At 46.5% G+C, this 13,836-nt stretch overlaps 1 protein-coding gene and 1 long non-coding RNA gene across 2 annotated transcripts in view; one reads left to right on the top strand and one right to left on the bottom strand.

The window, feature by feature from the left end:
* Nucleotides 1-11,244, bottom strand: part of LOC112560750 (atrial natriuretic peptide-converting enzyme-like) — a 55,710-nt gene extending 44,466 nt beyond the window's left edge. The window contains exon 1 of the mRNA XM_025232790.1: nt 11,054-11,244. Within this exon, the coding sequence (XP_025088575.1) occupies nt 11,054-11,229 (176 nt within the window). The 5' untranslated portion in view covers nt 11,230-11,244. The remainder of the gene's footprint in view (nt 1-11,053) is intronic.
* Nucleotides 7,725-10,720, top strand: LOC112573095. Its single transcript, XR_003101162.1, has 3 exons — nt 7,725-7,783; nt 9,753-9,785; nt 10,129-10,720. It is a non-coding gene; the product is annotated as an uncharacterized LOC112573095 (long non-coding RNA).
* Nucleotides 11,245-13,836: the final 2,592 nt, after the last annotated feature.

The following is a 13,836-nucleotide window of genomic DNA, read 5'->3' as shown; positions in this document are numbered from 1 at the left end:
TATTCACGAGGACTTAGGTCCCCCCTCCCATGCAGCCAGCAGACGGCAGTACGTTGACCACAGCCCCGCCCCCCGACACCGGCTGCACGGTGATCACAGAGATCAATGCCGGGAGGACAGGCGGCCGGGTAGGTGTGGGTAGCCAATGAACTCATTTCCGTCCTCACCCACGTCATTAAGAAGGAGGCAAAACGGAGGAACAACAGCCGCAGTGCAGCATTAAACAGCAGCCGGCACTCCTGGTGATTGTGATTGAGAGTGAAGTTCTTTAAGTAGGTTACAGTCTGAGGGTCTTGCTGTTATCACTTGTTGTTCTTTTATTATTAAACTTTATACAACAATTTTATGTAAATGAGAATAATAAAATGAAGGAATAGGTGTACGCAGGCGCGCGTGAACACATACACACATACATGCATATACACACATAAATACGCATATGCACAAAGACACACATACACCCACACAAGTACATACATACACACACATAAATATACACATATATACATAAACACACGTATACACAAATGTACCCATATAGAAACATAAATATACACTTACACACCTATTTCAACATGTATACATATATACACAGGGTTGCCCATGGGACATATTTTTCTATCCCGTCCCATGGCAATTTATGCCTGTCCCATCCCGTCCCATCCCACGGGACGTTTCCCATGGGATTCCCATGGTATTAACAATCCTATGGACAACACTGAAAACCACTTTTCGTCTTTTGTTCTATAATTCCTGCTACTTCACATACAATAGATGATTCAGAGGAAAGATTTAAATCCTTGATGAATGAAATAACAGTAAATTTATTTTGCAATATGAAGTATCGACTACCATGGGAAATACAAATGTGTGCTGTCCCGTCCCATCCCATCCATGGGACGTTTCCCATGGGATTCCCATTCCTATGGACAACACTGTATATACATACACATAAATACACTCATGTACGCATACATGCACATAATTACACACACACTTATATATATATATACATAAATACACATACTTATACACTCACATAAATACTGACACATTCACACACTCATACACGCTTACACCCACACATACATACACGTACAAACACGCAAACACGTCTGTCCCGGGGCCCGGGTGGCTCTCGGCGGCCCTGCTTACAGTCTAAAATAACAGGCTGACAGTTGGCTCTCCATGGAATACTGTACTTCTTGGAAGTAAAATCTAGTGTAACATCGTCTTCAGTGTCATTTACATGAGCAGTCTCTTTTCTTCCATGCAGCTACTGTAGAATAGTGCACAAAGGAACTAACACCCATCAAGGTAGATAATATAGGGGATAATCTATCATCCCAGGAATATTACTGTTTACAGGAAGACGAAATAAAGTACAGTATTATTGCAGGGTCAGAAAATGAACACGAAGCTGAAGTGTCCTGCTCCATTGGGATTTCTGGTCTGTTTTCTTATTTTCCACGTGGTGCAAGGTGTGACCTCAGGCAATGTGACTGGTACTGAGTGCACTGTACAGGAGTCGTAAGTATCCAGATGTGTTTTATTGTCAGCATTTCAAACGCACGTGGCCTAATGAAAGCTCTTGTCAAATTTCGTGATAAATTTGATATTTAAAAAAAAAAAATCAGATTTCTTGCCTCCTTTCATTCTACTCGCTTCTGAAATATTTTTCTTGATATTTTAATACACAGTTTATGTCAAGGTTTACACATACATATCTCACGGCCGTTGCCCTAGCCTAAAGGTTTAGTCGAGTGCATGATAGTCAAACTGTAATATAATAAAGCAAATGGTATTTTGTGAAATGTGCCTTCGTGGAAATAACATTTTTTAGATTAGATGTCCAGTCTGTTGTTTCTGTGTAACGGCTTCTTTAAACTCCCACCGAATACCTGGCGCACACAGGCACGTGAGTTGTGTCTAAGTATTTGTGTGTAACTGTTTTTCTAAACTCTCACCAGGTACCTGATGTACAAAACTGTTGTGACTCAGCACGCGCACGAAGTCTGCACTAACACGTGGTGTTGGCATTTTCCTCCGCGATGTAGGAGATGCAGGTGAGCAAAACAACAACACGTGTGAGTATGATGACGTGTGGCCTGGGTGACGTGTGGGACCTGTACCATAACGCGTTCCTGTGTAAGAATTATGGTGTGTGGCATGTAACAGACTTGCGATGTATGAAATGTATGAGACAAGTACTGTGTAAGGTTCAGCCTCATCTTCATTAAACACGTCATCTTCAACATACACCTGTCTGTCATCAATAGAGCAATGGTGTCAGTTTTGAAATGAATCGAGAAGTCTGCTATCCCAGTCTTGCATTTTTCCATCTCTGTTTAGTCCAGTCAAATGGGTTTGGTTTCGCTGATCATAAAAATAAATCTTCTAAGCCACCATGTTCACTATCTTGATGTGCACTTTCTTTCAGCACTGAAGCAAAATAAAGCAATACAAGTGTAGAAAAAAAAAATTGAAACAAAAGTAACATATTTTATCCTCTCTCTAATTTCTCATGGTCATGCAAGTCTTGTTTTGACCAAAACATCAATAGAAATAAAATGGATAATAATTTCCCCAGGGAATTCAAATGGAATCGTTGTTAACGAGCATCGCTTGCTGTAGGCCTAGTGTCTTTTCTCAAACGATGGGCAAAAATCGGAAAAAAGACTCACAACGGTCTCTCGGCAGCGCTGTACACCGGCAACGGCTGAAGGGATTCGGGAGGGTCTGGTGCCTAGGGAGGGCCTGAACGGCTCGCACCCGGTTAGAAATTTGGAGGGGGGCGTGGCACAAGGCAGGGATGGTTAGGGTTGGCGTATATACGTGGGAGCAGGCGTCCCGAAAGGTTTATGTGCTTGGCTGATAAGTCAATGGTGCGAGGCTACCATCTGAGGGATTATGACTGAACGCCTCTAAGTCAGAATCCCGCCCGAATATGTAACGATACTTTCAGTGCCGCTGCCATACACGCCGCGGTGTCACAGCCCCGGCGGTGGTGAAGCCACAGGAAGGGGTCATCAGCCGCTCGCGCCGAGCAGTGCGCGGCGGGGACCAGGACGATTTTCACCCCATGCGACGTGGAGATGCCAAATCATTCGTAGACGACCTAGTTCTCGGTCTGGGTGTCGTACTTAGTAGAGCAGCCACCTCACTGCGATCTATTGAGACTGAGCCTTGGACCAGGAGATTTGTCCGCATTCGCAGACGGACGCATCTCCGACGATGGGCTCGAGTCCCCCTCCTCAGTACAAAGGGGGAAAGGTGGTGATGCAGCTACCGGGTGCACCGGTAAAGCAGCACACCACTTTTGTCTCTTTTACTACTTTGCTTTTTTCTTTTTTTTCTTCAAAAAAAACCCAGGGGGAGGGCCTGGTGCAAAACTTTTGAAAATATTCCAGTTCGATGGGAGGGTCTGGTGCAGATAGGAGGGTCTGGTCAAAGACTTTGAAAAAACTTTACTCGTCATTAACTTCGCTTTGGTATTAGAAATTTAGGGGTACCTCGATTCCTTCAAGTATACTAAAATGGAGGGCCTGGTGCTATGGGAGGGTTGGTGCATACAGGAGGGTCTGGTGTAGAGGAGGGTCTGGTGCGAAGAGGAGGGTCTGGTGCGTGAGGGCCTGGTTTAAAAAAAAAAAGGAAAGTAATAGGGGAAAAATTGAACAAATGTGTCCATAGCAGCAACGCTTTCTCCTTTCGCCGGTTGATCGCATTCCGAACAACGTTGTGTTCTCTGTACACCGACAAAAACGATCACAACAATACCCAGCCCGATAACCGTACCAAATGAGAATTCACCCATCATCTTGGAAGTTTCAGTTCAATAGGAGGGTCTGGTGCCGGTAGAGTTAGGGTCAGGTGCCCGGAGGGCCTGGTGCCTAGGGAGGGTCAGGTGCCCGGAGGGCCTGGTGCCTAGCGAGGGTCAGGTGCCCGGAGGGTCTGGTGCCTAGGGAGGGTCAGGTGCCCGGAGGGCCTGGTGCAATGGGAGGCGTGGCACAAGGCAGGTATGGTTAAGGTCGGCGCTATATACATGGGAAGCAGGCGTCCTGAAAGGTGCGCGAAAGGGACCGTGGCTATAAAGGTTTCTATATATGAAATGCTCACACAGTTTTGTATTTTTCATCTGCAAATGAGCGCTCGCTCGGCGTGCGAAGCCCTCGGTCGAAAGCGATCGTTGTCTGCGTCCCGTCATCTGGCGAGCCGGTTTCGAAGCGGACCGAAGAAGGTCTGGTACGGGTTGGCTTGGTGGTGATTCGCGGCTTTCGCTGCCGCGTTTCTCACGGCTCAGGCGCGCGCTGGTTGAGCAGAGAGGGGTTCGTCGTGGCTCGTTTCGGCCAGCCGCGTCGGCGCATCGAATAACGCTTGACTGTGTCTCGCGGAGGGTCTGGTGCGGAGGGCCTGGTGCGGAGGGCATGGTGCCAAACTTGTAAAATGTTCGTTCGAGCGGAGGGTCTGGTGCGGAGGGCATGGTGCCAAACTTGTAAAATGTTCGTTCGAGCGCGGAGGGTCTGGTGCAAAGCGGATGGTCTGGTGCAACACATTGAAAACACTCTAGTCATTAGTAACTTCATTTTTGGTACTGGAAGCTTAGGGGAACTCGTTTCCTTCAAGTTTACCGAACAGGGAGGGTCTGGTGCGGAGGGTCTGGTGCGGAGGGTCTGGTGCGGAGGGTCTGGTGCGGAGGGCCTGGTGCAAGGGGAGGCGTGGCACAAGGCAGGGAAGGGCAAAATCGGCGCTATATATATGGGGAGCAGGTGTGCCGAAAGGCGCGAGAAAGTGAACATGGCAATAGAGAAAGGTTACTATTAGCCATGTAGTGCTCACCCAGTTTTGGATTTTGTGTTGGCAAATGAGCGCTCGCTCGGCGTGCGACGCCCTCGGTCGAAAGTGATCGTTGTCTGCGTCCCGTCCTGCTGCGAGCCGGTTTCTACGCGGACCGAAGAAGGTGTGGTACAGGTTGGCTTGGTGGCGATTCGCGGCTTTCGCTGTCGCGTTTCCCACGGCTCAGGCGTGGGCTGGTTGAGCAGAGAGGGGTTCGTCGTGCTCCTTTCGGCCAGCCGCGTCGGCGTATCGAATAACGCTTGACTGTGTCTCGAGTGAATGAGCGCGCCCGTGTCGATCGGGTGTACGCTCCGCACGTTGAAAATTTGAACCGATGATTCGGTTGCAAGAGCGAAAAGCAGCCGCGAACTCAGGACCCGCGCTCCAGCGGCGACTGCTTCGTGGGAGTCGGTTACGTGTACACCCAACAGCATTCTGGTTGATCCTACCAGTAGTCATATACTTATTCTCAAAGATTAAGCCATGCCTCGTACGGTGAAACCGCGAATGGCTCATGAAATCAGTCGAGGTTCCTTAGATGATCCATTTCTACTTGGATAACGGTGGCAATTCTAGAGCTAATACATGCAAACCAACTCCGACCCGTCAAAGCCGGGAAAGAGCGCTTTTCTTAGTTCAAAATCAGTCGGGGTCTCGGCCCCGTCCCTTTTAATGACTCTGGATAACTTTGTGCCGATCGCATGGCCTCGAGCCGGCGAGGCATCTTTCAAATGTCTGCCTTATCAACTGTCGATGGTACGTGGTAGACCTACCATGTTGACAACGGGTAACGGGGAATCAGGGTGTGATTCCGGAGAGGGAGCATGAGAAACGGATACCACATCCAAGGAAGGCACCAGGCGCGCAACTTACCCACTCCCGGCTCGGGGAGGTAGTGACGAAAAATAGCAATACGGAACTCTTTTGAGGCTCCGCAATTGGAATGAGTACACTTTAAACCCTTTAACGAGGATCTATTGGAGGGCAAGTCTGGTGCCAGCAGCCGTGGTAATTTCAGCTCCAATAGCGTATATTAAAGTCGTTGCGCTTAAAAAGCTCGTAGTTGGATCTCAGGCATGGTCGTGCGGTCCGTCTCGCGACGGTCACTGCGCGAAGCCTGAGCGTGCGCGGCTCTTCGCAGGGTCGTCTTCGCAAGACGAACAACTGCGAAAGCATTTGCCAAGCATATTTTCATTAGTCAAGAGCTAGTCAGAGGTTCGAAGACGATTAAATACTGTCATTGTTCTGACCATAAACGTTGTGCAAATGTCGCTTCATCGACTCTGAAACCAAACTTTTCGGGTTCCAGGGGGAAGTATGGTTGCAAAGCTGAAACTTAAAGGAATTGACGGAAGGTCACCACCAGGAATGGATCCTGCGGCTTAATTTGATTCAACACGGTAAAACACACCCAGTCCGAAGACTGTAAGCATTGACAGATTGATATCTTTTTTTTGATTCGGTGGGTGGTGGCGCATGGCCGTTCTTAGGTGGTGGCGCGATTTGTCTGATTAATTCCGATAACGGGCGAGTCTCTAGCCTGTTAAATAGTTCACCGATTCTTCACGCATCGGTGCTAACTTCTTAGAGGGAGAAGTGGCGTTTAGCCACAAGAGATTGAGCAATAACAGGTCTGGCTGCCTTTAGAAAGAATCAAGGTGGATGTGACCATGCTTTGAAAACAGTGCGAACCCCTTGAACGTCCTTCGTGATAGGGATTGGGGGCTTGAAATTCTTCTTATCAACGAGGAATTCCCAGTAATTACGTCGATGCCCTTTCTACACACCGCCTGTCACTACTACCGAGTGAACGGTTTAGTGAGGGGTAGCTGGCCTCCGCGTCGAGAGTCTGAAAAAGTCTATCAAACCGGAGGGAAAGCTTTTGCCGAGTCAGGCTCTCAGTAACGCCCCGGACTCTCGCCTCGGGGGTGGCTTTGGCGAAAGTGTAAAGAGAGGCACATTCTCGCCTGGCTGTTCCCTAGCTTTACAATTTTTTTCATTCATTTCGCATTTTGTTGAAACCTTTTAAATATCGTTGCAAAGCAGATGAAAAGAAAGGAAACAACTTTAGGCGGTGGGAGCACGTCGATGAAGAACGCAGCCAGTTGCGTGAATTAATGTGAATTGCAGAACACTCTAACCCTAACCATTTTCAAAAAAACAAAAAACAAAACAAAAGCAAACAAACCCGGGGGAGGGCCTAGTGCAAAACTTTTTTTTAACAAAAGTTCCAGGTCGATGGGAGGGTCTGGTGCAGAGAGGAGGGTCTGGTTCACAGGGAGGGCCTGGTGCAAAACAAAAAAATTTGATTCATCAGTTTCTTCGCTTTGGCATTAGAAGACTAAAAAAAAGTTCCACTTCGATGGAAGGGTCTGGTGCATAGAGGAGGGTCTGGTGCAAAGGGAGGGCCTGGTGCAAAACTTTTTTTAAACAAAAGTTCCAGGTCGATGGGAGGGTCTGGTGCAGAGAGGAGGGTCTGGTGCAAAACTTTGAGAAAAAAATTTGATTCATCACTTTCTTCGCTTAGGGGTACCTCGTTTCCTTCAAGTATACGAAAAGGGAGGGCCTGGTCTGAGTGAGGGCCTGGTGCATATAGGAAGGTCTGGTGGTAAGTGTGAATGTGAGTGTATGCGTTTATGTATGCGAATGTGATTCGTGACCTATAATTTCACAGTTGTCATGCTCGCACTTGTTTTGTAAGACTTCTGTAACTAAAATATGTGTATGCTCCTTAGCCAAAGGAATAGGAAAAGATTAACATCTTAGAAGTAGTCGTATGATACGCCATTTTTGTCTCGTCTTTCTATTTTTTCGTATGCATGTATCTCGAGTTAAACAACATTTGCTGCTTACAGAACAGAGCTGAGGTCAACGTACAAAGTGGTCACGGAGCTCGCCTATCGCAGGAAGAATGTTTGCTGCGCAGGGTACACTGAAGATGGTGATACATGTATCCGTAAGTCCTCCAACTCTTCTGACCTCGTGATTCTGGGTTGCCCTCTGCATAACTTTGTTTGGATGGTTGATTAGGCGTATCCATCCACATCCGTGCACCTGCATCCTGTCGCTAGTCGACCCCCTCACACCTTCCCTCTGTCACGTGGCTGTCACCCGGCCAGCGACCACCCGACCCCCACATCGCCAGCCTCCACCCTCCCTGTGTGCGTGCTATGTTCCATCCCCACTAACTGCGATGTCGCACACTACCATACAGTATAGTAATCGAGTTTATTGGCAAATAGCATTTGACGAGGCAGGAACATCAGTGTCAATGAGAGTGACTAGCGTCTCAAATTGACTGACAATAATGAAGTTTGTGAGAAAAGCTCATAAAGTTTTTAGTCAGCAGGTAAAATGACAATATTAGTACAGTATAACTTTGTTCTATGAACTATTACGATTCAGCTAAAATATGCTAAACATTTCTATTTTTCTGTCATTTTTACAAAACCTTCTAATCTCCTTAAATATTAAAAGTATTAACACTTACTAGCTAACTAGTCTTTAAAACAGTTGCTTTGTCTTCTAAAACTCAGCAGGTATTTTAACGGCTAGTGACTGATGGGGTTTGAAGTCGACCGAGTTTATGCTTCGTAAAAAGTTGGATGAATTCAAAATTTCTGCTTTAAAGAGTCTGAAGGCGACAGTTCAGTTCAGATATTTGTTTACGTGTAACAGCATGCGTGTGTGTAGTTATTGTGTGTGTATGTGTGCGCGCGCGCGTGCGGTTTTGCTAAAGGAATAATATAGGAAGGGACTTTCGATAGGTGCTGCGTGTTTGTTATGTAAGTTGATAAAAATGATAACTGATGTGCTCTGCTGTTCGTCGCAGCAAACACTTTTTTAAATGAGGTTATTAACGACACTCGATGAAGACTTGTTTAGGCATTTACTTCTTCGGTTCTTCCTCTTTACATGTAGAAGTATAAATCACTTACATAGAGAACATTTCCTTGCACGTCAGTGAGCTTAGTACAAACTCGCAGCACTTAGAACAAAAGGCGATGTGATACCTCTAGCAGTTGTTCTAATCTGTCGAGGTTTTGACATCGCTGCTGACGTAACAGTCCTTACTAAAGGGGGGGGGGGTCTGTGGAGCGGGGTGCTACAAGTCTGATCCTTTAACATCATTTGTCCTCATTTACTAACCACTCGCATGTAAACAACTTTATGTTCAAGTAGTGATGTAGAACCTAGTGCACTTGTCCTACTGTTTGCAGTCTATATTTCGTTACTGAATGAAGAGTAGATATTGAGATTCGAATTGTAAACATACATTATATACTGGGAAAATAATTTACGATTACAAGTACAAGGGGCCCGGAGAGGTCGTCTGTCCCGGGGCCCGGGCTGGCTCTCGGCGGCCCTGTGTAGATGTAGAGTCAAATGGTATACTAGAATGTGTACAACGTGCAGGTACCTCTCACCCACCTACCCCATCCCACCCCACGTACAGGGGCGCCATGTCGGTGCTGTTGTCGCACGGCCACCGCCGCCAGCACCACCTCCAGATGAACGAAGGGAGACAACAGCAGGCCTTGTGTCAGCCTCAGACAGTGTTATTCGCCATCAAACTTCTCCTTCACGATTCTGAGAAGAACTACAGGAGCTGCTGTAGTGTGATCGTGTATCAAGATTCTGAGGCTGAGTGTGAATAGCTGCTCGATGTTTACACGGTTATTGTGTTTTCAACAACAACAATAATATTAAAACTAAAACCATTATATTTTGTTGCTTTTCTTTCAAACCCATCAGCGTTAAATTGTGTATTCTGTGCAACTCTACAAAATTGGTGAGGGGATAAGCCAGTAAGCCAGTAAGCCAGTAAGGGGACACTATGTTCTGGCCCACAATACACCTGTACTTCCCTCCCTTGTCAAAGTAACGGGCTGCTGACATGATTGTGTCTTCATTTTCAGAGGCCACGTGACTGTCGCAAGTCATCTTATGAGGTAAGTAACACCACAGACTTACTTAGAAGTCTGTGAGTAGCACCGCCTTACGACATAAATTTCACTAATGACCCAGGTGGGGAACAGGTAGACACGCATCTGCGACATTACAAATGTCAGGTAGACCCAACCTTGACAAATCATAGAAATGTTGTTAATTCAAGGGGAAATAAATCTGTAGTTTCCTAATGTTCTCTTCTGAGGCCGATCTTTGAACCACCCAGACCTTGTAGTTGGTTTATTCCATGTGGCTCAGATCCCCCTTCACTGTCTCTCATTTTCTATGAGCTTTATGTATGTGTGTGTATGGATGCTAACATCTCTCCTGAATTTTATTTTTCAGTCAATCTATCTGTCCAGACAACTGACTGCTGGACGCTGCGTTACAGTCACATAACAGCGATGTATACGCAGGTTGTAAATAAATACAGCTTGACAAACAATGACTTCGTGAGTTAATATAAACCTGCTCCTGAAGATGTCCGTTAAGCTTTGTACCATCATCTAATCAGATACAATATTTGACTAAAGGTAAAGAACTCAATAGTCGATAAATGTAAGTCGGTTTGTTTCGTCTGTGATGCTTCGGTTTCTCAAATTACATTTCAAAAATATTTGATGTAGTTAGTTTAATGGCTTCAGTGTCTTTTGTCACTAAAAGTATTACTCGAGGACAAAGAGTGACAATTGTTTGATGGAATCTAAAGGTGCGTCTAGCGGCTAACGGTCACACAGGTGAGCACTGATTACAGGTACAAAGACCGACACTACAGCCCAGTGCTTCATACACTGTGTGAGGTGCAGAGTACTCAGGGCAGCATCTATCGAGACTACCAGAAACACCAACCATTCAAGGTGGTCTTTAATTCAGTGGAGGTGCTGGACCATCCCCACCCCACCTACCACCCTAGCTGGACTCACCCACCTGATGGTCTTTTTTTTTCTTCTTCAGCACGTGCGTCAGGTCATCCGCCATTTGACTCTAGAGACACCCGTTTGTGAGACAACGGCTTCCAGACGGCATTCATCTCACTGATGTACCCTGGTACCTTGCTGACTTTGTTACAAAGTCTGCTGTAACCGTTATCTCAGAAAAAGTGTCAATAAAAACAGTAAGTCGTGCTGTTAAAAATAACTTTTCGCTAACTTCTATTGTTATTGTTTTGATTAATAAACACATCTCTGCTGTATCGTTACCAGCTATTTAAAGGTGTTTCAACATCTCATCCTAAGTGGTTTGCCAAACATTATATTTCCTCGCTACTCACTGGATACATGGCCGTGGAAGTGATTTTCTTGCTGTGACCTCCGCTGATCGATCACAGCTGCCAGTGTCTGATCGGATGGGAGGACAAGGGGACACGTGCACCTTTATCTCTCCTCCCACTGCGTGCCGCGTGTCTTCATCCCCAGCTTTCTCTCTCTTGTTCTTGTTTGCACTCATGCATGCGTGTGTGTGAGAGAGGGAGGGAGAGAGCGGGGAAGAGACAGAAGGAGAAGCTAGACTTGGTTGTCCGGTAATTGTTGTCCCGCAGGAGGCCAAGTAATTATTTGTCTGTCTGTGGCGACACTGATAAACTGCGGGTCAAGTCTCAGTCATCCTGTGTTGCCATTGTTTCCTGTAAAATTGTTTCTTCAGATTGCCTTTCTCTCTCAGTCAGCCATCGCACTGTCCTTTCTGTCCTTTCCGCACTGTCAGCCACCCGAGTGTTCTTCTCCATGTCTGAAGGCGCCATAGCAACATGTCTAGCAGGTATAGTCTTTTTATTACATGGGGTTTGTAATACTATCTTTAATCCTTCAAAATATGTTGGTGACAGGCAGATGACCGAGAACTTTATTTGAGCCAACCCTTCAAACATCAACACACACGTGTAACAGATTCAAACAACAAAACACTCATGTCAAACTCTTGACATGCTGTTGTGACATGGACTCTTATGGTTGTCAAGTTTGCAACTAATATGGCGGTTAAACTTTCTTTTCAAGTAATCTACCCAGGAACAACGAGCATCCAAAATACCGATTACTGGATTTCATTTCGTTTCGTGTAGAGGGTATCACTGGTAATAACTTGGCCATGTGTCGGGTAGCCAGTCAGCTATCTGTGTCAGGCCTACCCGAGTGCTGCTTGTGTCTTCACTACCAGGATGCTGAGGACGATGAACACTGACACTAGACCAGAGCGTGACACAGGTTGAGTGTCACGTGATTGAGCAATGAGGCCAAGCACCTGGCCAGCCTTGGGGCCTATCATCTAGCATGCAGGTTAAAGGGGGGTGGAGGGTAGACAGGTGAGGTTGCGTGCATCAGGCCGCAGAGTGAGCTCCATAAACTCATAATCGCATCTTGTGCCTCGTTCTCGCCAGGCGCCGTCCATCACGTGATCAGATGCTTCACACAAGTTCCTCGGAAATAAGGACATGAGTCTGGGCACTCTTGTCATATATTTGTATCTGCAATTGTTAATTGTGATCAAACTGGTGGAACTTCACCTAATTCCTGACTTAGGGCTAAATATACCATACGCATCTTTTAGGTCTTTAGGAGGTATTTGGCAGATGAGCTTACAAGTATTCATGAGACAAAGAAAGAGAAGCTGTCAGTAAAAGCCTATTGGCCGACACTACAATCAATTGTCAAGTATATCCATACTTAATTAATTAAGCCTTGGTTTTGTCAGGCACACCCACAATGATGGACCTCTCGCTGTCACGTGTAGCAGCAGCAGAAACAGACCAGAATCAACACCTCGTCCCTCGCCCTAGTTTTTTTGTCAGCTTGTCGGCAGGTGTTTTCCCATCTTTCTTCAAAATTGTCCTGGTGAAGCCACTTCTTAAGAAATCCGTTCTTGATGTCAATGTGTTGAACAATTATCAGTTTCCAACTTGTCTTTTCTCTCAGAGATCATAGAGAAAGTAGCTCTGGGCCTACTTACTAGAGCACAGCTCATCCCACAAGCTCAGTCAGCATGTAGACCTTTTCACAGTTCTGACACTAATTAAAGTGACTACAGACATACTATCTGCCCTTGACACTGGTGATGTTTCTGCCTGAACTCTACTGGACCTGTCTGCTGCATTTGACACCATGGACCACTCTCTGCTCCTTCAAAGACTACACACCCTCGACAGGATTTCTGGACCTGCACTAGCGTGGTTAAACTATCTCACTGATAGGACGCAGACTGTGTTTGTTGATGGTCAAACATCTTGCCCTGCTTCACTTTCTTGTGGCGTCCATTAAGATGGGTACACCGGCACTGAATGACTGTTTCTTGTCGTCTGCTTTCTGTTTTGAGGTTAGATAAACCGATTGCAGGATTCTCGAATGGAGCACTGTTGTAATCAAGGTCTCGTTTAAAATGTTTAAATTTGACTAGGATGTCATCGTCACCAAACACGCTGGATGTGCCCCTCAGAACGGGGTTTCTTACTGTTGTCCCTAAATGGGCTGCAGTACGATTACACATACACTACCTCTAGTTTCTCTTCTCCGTTGCCCTGGGGCAGTGGATTGACTCCCGCTACTTCATAAAGCTAATTTCCTTCAAGTATGTAGGCCACTGGAAACTTCTGGAAAACTAAGCCCCCGTGTTTCCCTATTTTTCCCCTTCGGGTGGCCACTTCCCACCCATAACTTCAGCCCAAGAAGTCTTGGACACGGACCTATAACTAGGGTGTGGCCTGTGTTCATAAAGTGTGTTGCGACTGTCAGCAGTGAGTCCTGACAAGCCAACACAGACGTGCTCGCCATTGTGGCCGCACACGACAGTTGGCAAGCAAAGCTGTGACGACAGTAAGGTAACAGTCGTTGGCCAACGTCCTCACCCTCCTCCATGAGACGCCGCCAAGACTGACTGCCGCTGTGCACGCTGCTCTCCCCTTGTGTGCTTCCTGCTGTTGGAATGCTCTCCCCTTGTGTGCTTCCTGCTGTCGGAATGCTCTCCCCTTGTGTGCTTCCTGCTGCACGGCTTGTCTGTGCCGGCCTCTCGTGTTATTGAGTTCATCTCCAGATGATTAGATCCAAGTAAACAGCTTTCTGGGAGCCA

Source organism: Pomacea canaliculata, linkage group LG1 (genome assembly GCF_003073045.1).
Source record: "Pomacea canaliculata isolate SZHN2017 linkage group LG1, ASM307304v1, whole genome shotgun sequence".
Classification (NCBI taxonomy): domain Eukaryota; kingdom Metazoa; phylum Mollusca; class Gastropoda; order Architaenioglossa; family Ampullariidae; genus Pomacea; species Pomacea canaliculata.
The sequence above is the reverse complement of the archived record's forward strand: the minus strand, read 5'-3'. Positions and strand labels throughout refer to the sequence as shown.